Source organism: Oratosquilla oratoria, chromosome 21 (genome assembly GCF_046742065.1).
Source record: "Oratosquilla oratoria isolate Oo_2021 chromosome 21, ASM4674206v1, whole genome shotgun sequence".
Taxonomy (NCBI): domain Eukaryota; kingdom Metazoa; phylum Arthropoda; class Malacostraca; order Stomatopoda; family Squillidae; genus Oratosquilla; species Oratosquilla oratoria.
The window spans coordinates 18,501,345-18,516,055 of record NC_134797.1 but is presented as its reverse complement, the minus strand read 5'-3'; the positions used below and the strand labels follow the sequence as shown (position 1 = coordinate 18,516,055).

Genomic DNA, 14,711 nt, shown 5'->3' with positions numbered 1-14,711 from the left:
TGGAGTCAAGTGTGAACAATGGATTTCATCTCTAAGAACTACAAAATAATGCAGACGGTTAAAACTACAAAGGTCATCCATAATTTTCAAGAAGGAACTTCAACAATTGCAAGAGCAAATGAGGACCTGAGTGTGTTGATCATAGAAGTTCTAACCTAATAAACTGTAGTATAATTTGTGGTACGAATATGGGTGTGCAGTTGCATGGGGTCAAAGGTCACCACCATGTGGAAGAGAGGGCGAATGGGGCGTTGGCTGATGCGTATGGCAGTGCGGATTTCGGGCGAACGGTGAAAAGGTGCGCGAGTGATGAAAGTGCAGTGGGAGGAAAATACAAACCATAGCTAGAGTAGGACTGATAGGTGATACGAGTGAAAGAGGAACTAGTGAGAAAGGGGTCTTCGTTAGCGAAGAAACAGGAATCAGAAGGACCAGGAAATAACGCGGATAGGTGGTAAGTCGCCCCGTGAACGCATAAACAGATAACTAGATTTTTCGCTGAGACACAAACTGTTGATAAATATGAAGTGGCGTTGTATTTCATAGACGGAGATAGGCTGGCAAAATATATAAGAGGCCCTGATCCATCCTAGATGCAGATATGCAGTAATGATATATATATATATATATATATATATATATATATATATATATATATATATATATATATATATATATATATATACCTAAATAGAAAAGCCAATGACGGCGATGTCAATCACACAATTCCGACGAATGTCCCCGGATTCGAACTCATAGCTTGTAAAATAGCAAGTCTATGCTTCCACCACTCACGCTATCGAGTCTTCATTTAACCTAGGGGTTAATCTACTCCGACAGGATTTGAGTTGACTGCTAACTGCCGTCCTAATCTCAATTTCACGAAGGACCAAGCCGACCTACAGGTAGTGGTGAAGCAGGAACGCCTTGATGGACTTTCGTCGTTGCTATACCTGAATAGAATCGCCAATGACGACGATGTCAATCACATAATTCCGACAGTTGTCCTGGGTTCGAGTATATATGTATATATATATATATATATATATGTATATATATATATACATATATATATATATATATATATACATATAAATGCATATATCTATATCTATCTATATATATATGTGTGTGTGTGCTAATAAGAACACAGGTACGTGTGTTCACTTATGCAAAGTAGACCACTTGGAAAAAAGAAACTAACGAAGCAGAGCGCTTTCGTATATTACATCTTCAGTGCAACAAGTACATAGTGATAGGAATGCATAGAAAATATATACATGATACAAAGGAACAAGGACAGTTTGAATAAGCGTAGCGACCAATTACCCCCTGGAGAGCGGAAGGTCATTGTCAATTATCTTAAGATGGTGGGGCGACATCAGGTCACAGTCGCCAGGGTCACTGTTTCTACTAATGATATAGGGCGACATTAGGTCAATTCGTTGGGTTACATTTTACCTGATATTATCTTACTAATTTCTTGACAAATGAAATTATCAAGTTTGTACAAGCCTTTATGTAGGTTGGTATTTTGATTACTGGTGGTATGAATCAAACTGCGCTCTATTAAATTTCTTGCTATTATGTAGTTGATATAATAGATTGCCTGGGCATTACCCCAATCAACTGGATGATTGAATTAAATAATCATCCAGTTGATTGGGGTAATGCCCAGGCAATCTATTATACCAACACCATAATAGCAAGAAATTTAATAGAGTGTAGTTTGATTCATACCACCAGTAATCAAAATACCAACCTACATAAAGGCTTGTACAAACTCGATAATTTCATTTGTCAAGAAATTAGTAAGATAATATCAGGTAAAATGTAACCCAACGAATTGACCTAATGTCGCCCTATATCATTAGTAGAAACAGTGACCCTGGCGACTGTGACCTGATGTCGCCCCACCATCTTAAGATAATTGACAATGACCTTCCGCTCTCCAGGGGGTAATTGGTCGCTACGCTTATTCAAACTGTCCTTGTTCCTTTGTATCATGTATATGTTTTCTATGCATTCCTATCACTATGTACTTGTTGCACTGAAGATGTAATATACGAAAGCGCTCTGCTTCGTTAGTTTCTTTTTTCCAAGTGGTCTACTTTGCATATATATATATATATATATATATATATATATATATATATATATATATATATATAAATATATATATATATATATATACATATATATATATATATATATATATATATATATATATATAGATATGTAAGATCGAGGGATTCCAAAGAACAGCAACCGAAATTGTTCACAGCCGAGCAGACAGACTGGATAAGAGAATATTAGAAAAACTGAGTCTCTCATATTGAAGTTACTATGTCGAAAACAATGAAATGAGTATTGTCAGGGAAGATCTCGTTGCACGGGAATGAAGAATGATAGAACTCCTGAATGATACAGAGATATATTTTTCACACAGTTGCATAACCTTTTGGAACAATATAAAAAAGGAAATAAAGGGCAAGGAGGTTGGGCAGTTGTTCCACTAGGTCAACATAACCCGGCGGACGTACGGAATCCTACGCAGGGTAGTCATTACAATTCTATGGAATCTGACAGGCCTAACAAGCAAGAAAACAAATTGACAACGTAAATTTTCTTTACTTGTGAAGAAACACATCATACTGTTGAGCTTCGGAATGGGAATGAGGTACAGCAACAATTAAAAGGCCATGATGTCCTGTCAGACGTCTGATATAGTATGTGAACTATTGAACTCATAACTTGTCATCATTGCAGTTCTTATCACAGCTAGGCAGTTGTGCCTCCCTCACTCCATCCCTCCCTTCCTCATTCACGAATCATTAAAACGATATCTTGCACGTTTTGAAGAACAGGTACTTATTTCTAGAATCTGTAGCCAATAGTCACCCCATGTCTACGTTCTCTTTGTTGTTTCATTGAACTGAACGCATGTATACCATGTCCTTTTTGCTCCAAACTGTGGTATAGTGTATCATGCATAGGACCAATGTGAACCAGTGCAAGGGTGATGTAATGCGTGCCCGACACCCAGACGCCTCCCATTGCAAAGACCCCTTTCATACTTACAAGCCTATGTGTGCTTACAACACCCTCGCCCAAGCCCCATTCATACTTACAACAAACCTTCCTTTATGTAGGCCTATGCGTGCTTACAATACCTAGTGCCCTCGCCCAAGATTCATACTTACAACAAACCTTCCTAAATTCTATGTAGGTCTATGTGTGCTTACAGGACCTAGCGCCTTCGCCCACGTCCCAGTTGCTCTGTAGGCTTCTTGGGTATTTGACGTGCCCTCTCTGTACGCATAACCTACCGATTAACAAACCCACGAACCACACAACCTGTTTCACTGCCGCCCTTGCAACATGCTAGCAAATACAAACCATATTGTCCTGTACGTTATTCCATTAATTTATAAATATCTTGTAAACTTTTGTAAACTAGTAACAGATAAAAAAAAAGTATGTTTATTCTGTCATACTCATTACTTGTTATTGGTGCCGCGGTTTAGTATGTGGCCTACGAATTTTTTTCTTTGGTATAGTATGTAGCCTACCTTTTCAAAATCCTTTGAAAACGGACTTTTATTTAGCATATAGTATTTCCTGAGGTATGACACATTCAAATAGGGTAGGCCACATACTATCCCACTTTCAAAGAGACAGGCCACATACTAAACAATTTTCAAAGAGGTAGGCCACATACTAAACCAGTTTCAAAAAGGTAGGCCACATACTAAACCGACACCATTCATTATTATCTACTATTCACCTATTTGTATATTTAACTATACCTGTCCATTTATTTATTTTCTATTATTATTCACACACAAATAAATTTTACAATAAACTCCACGCAACCATGCGGATAATATCAGGGGCCATTAAACCAACACCACTCATTTGGCTGCCAACGATGAGTGGCATAGCACCACCAAATATACGACGCGAGGATGCCATACAAAAACAACACCAACGCATAGACAACCTTCCAGCAGATATACCCCTCAAACAAATAATGGAGGAGGCCCCAATAATAACGAGGCTAAAATCAAGAAAACCTTTCTTTAAAACACAAAACGAAAATTTCAACCTAAGAGAAGCCTGGCAAGAAGAATGGACAAGGAAACTACCCATTAGGGGAAACTTAGTAACAGACCCAACCGAAATACTACCTGGATTTTCCAACCTAACCAGAAGAGAATGGACACAAGCCAACAGGCTGACATCACAACAAGGCAAAACAGCCGTTAACCTGCATCGCTGGGGTTACAAAGACTCCCCAATGTCCATCTTGTCATAACTCACCCCAAGATACAGACCATCTCGTACTGCACTGCCCAATCACAGCAGTGCCTGGGGGTTACCAGACTATCTATGAAGCAAATCAAACATTCATAGACTGGCTAGCAAATACAAAGTTGGAGGTGTAAGAAAGCCATACGATACTACTACATTATTCATATTATAAATTCTCCATTAATTTTTTTTCATAATCTTTATTTATCTTTTTCTCCGCATCCGACTTAGTTAAGGACCAAAAGGTCTCCTGTCGGCATGCTCCGCCTTTGTAATCCGTTGTATTAGGAAAATTCGGTTATGCAATCGGGTTGAGCGACGCGTCTCTCTACCCCCCCCCCACCCCTCAGTCATCCTTCCCGCATCACCTTCGCTTCCCAACCCTTTGTTGTTCCGTTGTACGTTTACAAAGGATTACAAACGCGGAGCATGCCGACCGGAGACCTTTTGGTCTATATCTAGGTCGGATACGAAATAATGATAATAATAATAATAAATTAATAGATAAAAACTATAATAATATAAATAACAAATAGAATACATAAACAAATGCATAGGTATAGTTAAACAATAAGCAAACAGGTAAACAGTTAATAATAATAAATTGCCATATAACTAATATAATAATAAAGTGACACATATTGTTTTCCTTTGCGTTTCTTATCCAGCTATATATTTACCAAAATATAGTCTACAGAAAAGGAGCTGCGCTTATAGTGACTTGTCTCTTCTTCTCCACCAACCATCTATTTATTGTCTGTTTGCTTCTCCTTACACCCTTTCCATTCCCATCGACTACCCATCGTTTCCCTCTCTCTTAGCTCCTCGTGGACAAAGGGTCATCTCCGTCTCCTGCCCAGTGTCCTGGGCCAAAAGCAATGAACCAAGACACAATGCATCCACAGCAACGATTTACTATCATTTATCATGACTAGTTTTAAGCTTGTTTACGGTATCAGCTGGGGCTATAGCATCCTGTAGGCTATCCCAGGTTTTATACGGAAAACTCCGTTACTTGACATTCCTCAGACATGTCTGTGTAAATACATGCGTCACTGTTTCTGAAAAAAGTCCCTTCGATGAACTCTAGCAGCTGCTCAACAAGGGCAAAGAGCGAACAGTGCTTGAAGTTCTTCATTACAGGCCAATTCCTCCCATAAACCCTCAGTAACCCTGAAAATAAGTGACTTCCTGGTAGAGCTTCGAATGTCACATGTGGGACTAACAATGGGGATATGTTTGTGTCCTGGTCCTGTGAGACGGACATCGGAAGTAGTAGTACGGGGCAGGATAGGTAAGATAGGGGAGAGGGGGGGAGGGAGATTTGGAGGGTTAGTGTAAGGAAAGAATGAAATAGAAGGAAGTTAGATTTATGATAGGCGTGGGGCAGACCCACTTCCTCGGTGCATTTCCCCCTACCTACCAATATATCCTCATTTGAGGTGCAGACCCAGGGGTCTGTCTCTCGATCCTCAGACGGTCCAGAATTTTTCTGTTATATAAAGAAAACTGAGAACTGGCAACTGCTTCCTCGCCTTCCCCTCCCCTACCTTCCACTATAGGATCTTGATTGCATAACTTTTATTCGGTCAATATTTTAAAAGGCTCAAGGACACCCCTATAGGTCAGAGTCACGCATAATTCTATTATAATTGGAGACTCATCTCCACAAAAAAAATCTAATAACTTTTAACTTATAATATCCTTTTATTCTGCAATCCTCCTCAGATCTCCTCTTTAATAACCCCACAACCTAGGCACGATGAATAGGAGCGTTGGTTATCGGGGACGCAGTACTACACAAACAAATCCTCTGATCCAGCAAAATATTCATATCTCATCAGTGACGTTTCTAATGACGCCAGGTCGTCTTGAATTAAATTTTTACTTGTGCAATGCCTTGCAGGATGGAAATCTGATCGATGTAAAACAGAAGTTGGCATTTCATAGTACAAGGTCGTGAATTACATTATACTTCCTGGAATGCGTCACTGCATATTGTGATAAAGCGACCCGCTACAAAAACAAGTCAGAGTCTTATTGTTCAATTTTGCAAGTCGCGACATATTTCGTGGATCGAGGTACGCATGTAATAAGACGACACATTGCAAATGTAAGTGACCACGGGTGGAATAAATTGCCTATTCGAAGGGCGGGCGGGCGGGCATGCAATTCTCCATGGTCTCATGCACCACACATGCTCATATGCTTCATACAAAATCCGACAACAAATGAAAACGGAAAAAAATTATAATATCCTTACCTCCACTGTTGTCAGATGCATCGCGGTAGATGTGTAGTACCGAACTTAGGCAGTAGATGGGTACCGTGGGTTTTCTTGACCTGTTTGTTGTAAAATCAGGCAGGGGTCCTCGGTGTAGAGATTTGTGCTTGAGAAAGGAATGATTTAGACGAGGCTTACATTACAGGCGCTTTCTCAGTGATGCAGCACAAGTGGGGATTGAATTCAGTGTCGATTATTTCAGATAATTGCGAAGGAAAGAATGTCGCCGAAAGTATAATTACGTATTGATAGAAGCCACGGTTGGATAAATCACGTCTGTAGTATGAACACAGGTGTAAAAAATATGGCAGTTGTGCCAGTGTTGGAAGGCTGCCGTGAGACCAACTACAACAAAGTAGGAAGCTGTGGAGCGACAATGGTGTGGATAAAATCGAGGGTCGTAGATCGAGGAAGATGGAGCTTCTTTTCAGTAATAAATAAGTTCGTGGCACACACCAAGGAGTGTGTTTCAATAAGAAAACAAAAATCAAAAGAATCTTTGAGTACGTCAAAAAGACAAACGTACAAATATACTCTGTATACTGGGACAGGCAGCCGGTTTCTTTTTGATGACAAAATCTGAGGACTGAACTTGCTGACAATTCACAGGAGGTTCTTGCTACCTTCACAGTGTATGTCCAGGTAGACAAAATAATTTGTGATCAATCTTGAATGTTATATTGTCTGGAGGAAATTAAATGACCAGGTAATAGTGATACAACTGAGGGACTGTCTCGTATCGACAGGGTGGGTTTCTGCTCCGATTGCATCGACTATTTTAAACAATTATTTGAAGAAAACGGAATTCTGGTGAGGGTTGATATTTTGGTTTTGGGTTATCGAGGGTAGACGTAGAAACGTGAATTAAGCTGCAGAAGTCGCAGGTTGATAACTGGGGCTACTGGAAGAAATAGTAGAGAAGTGGTATCAGCGGAATGCTCGAGTTTGGCAGCAGAGCATCGGTGGTAGCACGATGGGGTCTGGAAGGTGCTTTAGAATGGACAACGGGGGCCCAGCAAATGACGGATAGCAGGGGCGAGATGAGGCTTCAGTATCGTGGTGGTGGCCTATAAGACAACGAAGTCAGAGTTCGACGGTGTGAGACAAAGTTATCCAGGAACTATCTGGACATAGAGCCGAAGTGCACTGTTCCTCTGTCCTGCAGTTCTCGATCTCGGTGCAGTTGTGGCGAACTCGTCCTGGAAACTCGGAAGCCGTACGATGATCCAAGACGTGGTGCCAACCAACACCTTACCTGCAACCCCCCGGTCTTGACACTGCGACGACTCCGACTCTTTGCCGGGAGACACAAGAGGCTTGGAGCCTCGGATCGTGATGGACGTACGCACGTACGCACACACACACACGCACGACAAGCTGTACACACGCACAAACACACACACACACACACACACACACACACACACACACACACACACACACACACACACACACACACACACACACACACACACACACACACACACACTCGGTGGCGCGGTTGGTAGAGCGCTGGACTGCCTGCACGGTGGTGCTCGCAGTACCTGGTTCGAATCCTGCCCAGGGCCGAAATTATTTCGGTATCGCTGCGCTTCGGGTCATTACTCTGACTCTCGTGGGCGGGGAGTTGGGGTGTGTGTGTGTGTAAGGTCATAGCATTACCCATAGATCGGTCATACGAGCTCTGAGCTCTCTTCCGGGAGGGAGATTGCTGTCGATCACGAGTCCAACACGTGATCCAAAAAGACCAAGGTGAATACACACACACACACACACACACACACACACACACACACACACACACACACACACACACACACACACACACACACACACACACACACACACACACACACACACACACACACTCTCACACTCGGTGGCGCGGTTGGTAGAGCGCTGGACTGCCTGCACGGTGGTACTCGCAGTACCTGGTTCGAATCCTGCCCAGGGCCGAAATTATTTCGGTATCGCTGCGCTTCGGGTCATTACTCTGACTCTCGTGGGCGGGGAGTTGGGGTGTGTGTGTGTGTAAGGTCATAGCATTACCCATAGATCGGTCATACGAGCTCTGAGCTCTCTTCCGGGAGGGAGATTGCTGTCGATCACGAGTCCAACACGTGATCCAAAAAGACCAAGGTGAATACACACACACACACACACACACACACACACACACACACACACACACACACACACACACACACACACACACACATACACACAGGTGCACCAGGCGCGGATCCAGGAATGTTATTTGGAGGGGGGGGGGGCGAACCGATCACCGATACTAGAAACACGCCGATATTTTAACCCCAAGAATAATGTTGTTGGCTTGGAGATTGGTCCAGAAACCTAAGTCTGTTTTGCTCGTAATTGTATGTAAAATCATATATAATTCACAAATATAATTCAAATAATAAATTCGCACGAGAAAGTGTTTATCCAAGGAGAATCAAACTCGAGATGAGTGAAAAAAATATATTATTATTAATGAAAATAACATTAGATCGCGCTCTGCAAAACATAAATGTGTGCTCACTACTCAATTACCGTCATATAATACAACACCACATTGTTAATAATGGTGTTTTGGTACCATAATACAACAGTAATACACCATTGACACCAATATACAACAACACAACGCAACAGCACATCAAGTGAAAAGTAAACGGCGGTTCTTTTCCAAGAATTTGTTCAGGATTTGCTCCACGGAAATGGGAATGGTATTATGCACTGAGAGCAATGCAAGACCATTCATACGTTCCTGCCCAACTGTGCTTCTAAGATATGTTTTCAGTCTTTTAAGTGCTGAAAAAGACCTCTCAGCTTGAGCATTTGACACCGGTTGCATTAACACAACTTTCAAAAGGCATGATAATCATGTTGGGAACTAAGTTCGCACTCGCGTGCACTTGCGCGTCCATCAGAGAACTGAACGTCGGGGGGACGTATTGTCCAACGTTCTATTTCTGCTTTTACAAGAGGCAGATTCAATATATGTTTGATACAACTCTGCAGCTTGTAGAACAGCTGCTGCGTTTGTGTCAGGACCTTTGAGGAGTTCCTTTACCTGAAGTGTTACAGCCACGCTGTTTTCGCCTAAACGATATCTTAATGCAGACAGCACGTAATCTACGAACGGAATGTACACCGACCCAAGATCTAACCACTTCCGACCGAATTTCGAGGGAGTTGGCGCAGCGGGCCCGTGAACGTCACCTGGCTGTTCAAAGTGGGGTTGGCGGGTCCTATAGCTGTCAGTTGAAGCTGGTGCGTCGTTTGGGAAAGACGTTCCCTTCGCTCGCACCGCTCCACGCAATTAGTTATATTCTGACAAATATTATATAAAATATATATATAGATATATATAAAATATTATAGTTCCTGTCTATATATATGAATATATAATATATATGATATATAATATATATATATATATATAATATAAAATATTATAGTTCCTGTCTTCCTTGGCGTTTCACAGTTTTCTTCAGTGTTTCACAAAGAGAAAATGGACTCAGCCTAATGACGTCAGAAGCTGCGCAGAAGAATTCAAACGGTCTGACCTGTATATTTAGACCTTGCACCGACCTGCGTTAATAATCTTCCGAGCTCTGATGAGGAGCGTTGGGGGGGGGGGGGCTGGGCCCCCCTCTTGTATCTGAGGTGCACACATACGCACAAACGCACGTGATCTCTCATCATGCGCATAGATTTGATATAGACACGTACATTATACTGTGAATGCACATGCATGTAGGTAGTGCATCTTCTTCCACTCTTCTCATGCACTGTGTAATGAGGTGCACACTTCAGTCAGATGATTAAGAAATATAACGCGCGCGCGCACGCACACACACACACACACACACACACACACACACACACACACACACACACACACACACACACACACACACTTCAACGAATGGACGGCTTAGAAGACGTTCTGAAGAAAAGTGAAGTCTGTGGATCCCAACGCAAAGAGAAGTGCCTAGTGTTTTTGCAGGGTGGGGGGGAAATTGCTCGTGGAGTAGTGGGAACGTAGGGAAAGAGGAAAAGGGGAGGGATTACTGAGGGAAATGGAAGGAAATGAGGAGGGAGTAGACTTTGACCAGCCAGACAAGCGGAAGGTAAACAAAAGACTTAGCGAGGATCAAATGTCTAATAAAAATGTAAAGATTAGAAGTATAGAGAGGAGCAATACAGAAGAAAGTGACGAGAATATGTTCCAGGGATTTAAAGAGGGTGGGGGGGACACAACCCCCCCCCCCCGACTGATAAGACTAGAGGAGAGAGTTGATAAGGTGATCGAGGACTTGGAGCGTAAGTTAGGTAACGTAGACTCCATTTTTCAAAGAATTGAAAGGTTGGAACAACTAGAGAAGGCTAACAGAAACTTAACTGAAGAAATAGAGGACCTAAAAAGACAGTTAGGAAATGTAAAGGAGGAGAATGAGAAATTGAAGAAGAATAGTAATGAAAACAGAGAGAAACTAGCTACAGAAGCTAAAAATTGGAGAATAACTCAAGAAGGGAATAAGGTTTCATTCACTGACATAGTCAAACAGCAATTGAAAGAACATAATGAAGACTCAGTTATTAAAGTGATGAGACAGAAGGAGAATATAGTAAGAGAATTAGCTGACAAAAAGAAATGTATAATTATATTAGGAATGGAAGAGAAACATAACCCAGATAGAACTGCAAGAATCAAGGAGGAAAATGAAAGAGTAAGCAGTTTATTAAAATTAGTCCAGGAAGATGAACCAGAAATTATAAAGGAAATTGAGGAAAAATTCAGACTCGGAAAATATAGTACAGATAAGACCAGACCAATTAAGATTAAATTCAGGTCACAAACAACAGCAGAGAAAATTCTATCCAAGACAGGGAAACTAGCAACAAATGATCAATATAAAAAGGTATGGATAAAAAGAGAAATGAATAAGGAGGAAAGAGAGGCAGAAAAGCAGAAAAGAATTGAAGCTAAGGCAAAAAACGAGGAAAGAACGGAGTCAGAGAAAGAGAGATTCTATTGGAGAGTAGTGAACATGAAAATAAAGCAGTTCGACATACTAAAGAAAAACATAAGGGAAACAGAGAATACAATGGAAGTGGCAGAAAACTAAGAGTGTCTTACACAAATATAGATGGATTGATAACAGGATTGAATGAACTGAATGATTATTTGAAAGAAAAAGAACCGGACATAATGGGAATTGTAGAAACAAAATTAAAAGGACCACTACCACCCAACAGTGTAGGACATGATACATACAATTATTGGATTAGAAACAGAGAGAAAAAACAAGGGGGTGGAGTTATGTTCCTGACTAAGAAGGATATAAACGTGAAAGGGGTCATATATGGAAAGAATACAGTAGAGATGATTATGATAGAAGTGGAAGACCGAGATAAGAAGAGCAGAAAATTTGTGATCAATTATGTGCCTCCGAAAACAGCCTCATGGGAGGAGAGTGAACATAAAAGTATGTTAGAGGACACAAAGATAGCATTAACTAAAATAATGGAAGACGGAGGAAGAATAGTTATGATGGGCGACTTTAATTGCAAAGAAATCTGCTGGGAAGAAATGACAGTAAAGAGTGGTGATGACTCATGGGGAAATGCTCTACTTGAGATGATTACTGACCATTCAATGACACAATGGATACAAGAGAACACTAGGTATAGAAATGAAGAAGAACCATCGAGGCTAGACTTAATAATTACATCTGAACCTAGAATAGTGGACAAGATTGAATATAAAACACCAATAGGTAAAAGTGACCACATATTGATTGAACTGGAACTTAATGAAGAAAAATATATGAAAAGAAATGAACAATATAGAAAAGGAAGAATGATGTATGAAAAAACAAACTTTGATAAAATAAGAGAATTCTTCCAACAAGAAAACTGGGAAGAAATATACAAAGAAGAAACAACAGTGGAAGAGAAATGGAATATTTTGACAAAAATTTACAAAAAAGGAGTGGAAAAGTATGTCCCAAGACAAAAACAAGAAAAAGAATATGTAAAATGCTGGTACAACAAAAGTTGTAGGGAGTTAAAGGACAAAAGAGACAAAGCCTGGAACAGATGGAAAAAAGACAGAAGACCTGAAAAATGGAAAATATATACTGGTTATAGAAATGAATATGTACAAAAGTGCAGAGAGAAAAAAAGAAAATATGAAAAAGATGTTATAGAAAAGTGTAAAGATCAACCAAAACTATTCTACAGATTTGTAAACAATAAACTGAAAAACAAACAAGACTTGGAGAAATTAAGACAAGGAGGAGTTGAATACACTGAGGAAATGGAAATGGCAGAAATTATGAACAAACATTTTAAATCAGTGTTTACAAGGGAAAATATACAACCTGAAGAGATTGAGTGGAAGGAAAAAGTCCCCCCTATGGAAGAAATAGAAGTAACAAAGAATGAAATATTGACACACTTGGGTAATTTTGATGTCAGAAAATCGCATGGGCCAGATGAAATAGCAAACTGGATTCTGAAAGAATGCAGGAATGAACTGGCAGACAAAATACATAGCATAATAAGCAGTTCCTTAAAAGAAGGAAAAGTTCCAGAAGATTGGAAAAAAGCAAATATAGTACCTATATATAAAGGAGGAAATAAAGAAGAACCTACCAACTATAGACCAGTCTCTCTAACAAGTACAATAGCAAAAATATGTGAAAGAATTATCAAAAGTAGATGGGTAAAATACTTGGAAAAAAACAACGTACTAAATCCAAGGCAATTTGGATTCAGACAAGGACGATCATGCGTCACTAATTTAATATGTTTCTATTCAAGGCTAATAGATATAATACAAGAAAGAGATGGATGGGCTGATTGTGCATTTCTAGACCTAAAAAAAGCTTTTGACAAAGTACCACATAAGAAGTTGCTTAAGAAATTAGAATATGAAGGAGGAATACAAGGTAAATTGCTAAATTGGATGGAAGACTTTTTGCAAGAAAGAAAAATGAGAGTAGTGATAAGAGATCAGCACTCAAAATGGAATGAAGTAATAAGCGGTGTCCCGCAGGGAACAGTTCTGGCCCCAATAATGTTTGCTATATATATTAATGATATGGATGAAGGAATTGAAAGCTATATGAGCTTCTTTGCAGATGATGCAAAATTACTGAAAAGAGTGAAAACTGAAGAAGATTGTGAATCACTACAGAGAGATCTAAATAAAGTACAAGAATGGAGTAGGAAGTGGGAGATGGAGTTCAATACAAAAAAGTGTAGTATAATGGAATTTGGAAAAAGCAAAAACAGAATAACAGGATCATATAATTTGGGAAAAGAAGGAATAAAAAAAGTAGAAAATGAGAAGGACCTGGGAGTCATTGTTATGAATAATATGTCACCTGAGAAACATATAAATAAGATTTTTGGAGAAACTTATAATTTAATAAGAACAATCAAAGTGGCATTTACATACCTGGATGAAGAAATGGTGAGGAAAATCCTAATCACCCTGATAAGACCAAGATTGGAATATGCAGCAACGATATGGTCACCAAGTACAAAAAAATGTATAAAAAAACTTGAAAGAATACAAAGAGCAATTACAAAACTGGCACCAACACTCTCAAAACTATCATATGAAGAGAGACTACAAAAACTTAAACTACAGACACTAGAGCAAAGAAGAGAGAGAGGAGATTTGATAGCTATTTACAGAATCATGAAAGGCATAGAAATTACTGATAGAGAGAATCTGATAAAATGGGATGACAGAAATACAAGAGGACACGGAAAGAAAATAAAAAAAGACAGCTATAGAAGAGATTTTAAAAAGAACAGCTTTCCTCACAGAGCAATAGACAGTTGGAACAAGTTAGATGAGAAAGTGGTGTGTGCAAAAACAATACATGAATTTAAAAATAGTTTAGATAAAATGAGATATGAAGACGGGACCCCACGAGCATAGCTCCCCTTCCCGTAAAATACAACTAGGTAAATACAACTAGGTAAATACACACACACACACACACACACGATCCCATGGCGCAGTGGTAGAGATAGCAGCCGCCTCTACGGCGGTCCGGGTTCGAATTCTGCCCAGGTCTGAAAT

The 14,711-nt window shown here is 39.9% G+C and overlaps 1 protein-coding gene across 1 annotated transcript in view; it reads right to left on the bottom strand.

The window, feature by feature from the left end:
* LOC143036727 (solute carrier family 23 member 1-like) overlaps positions 1-7,885 on the bottom strand; it is a 55,752-nt gene extending 47,867 nt beyond the window's left edge. Inside the window, exon 1 of the mRNA XM_076204379.1 lies at positions 6,578-7,885. Coding sequence (XP_076060494.1) covers positions 6,578-6,598 — 21 coding nt within the window. The 5' untranslated portion in view covers positions 6,599-7,885. The remainder of the gene's footprint in view (positions 1-6,577) is intronic.
* Between the last annotated feature and the right edge of the window lie 6,826 nt (positions 7,886-14,711).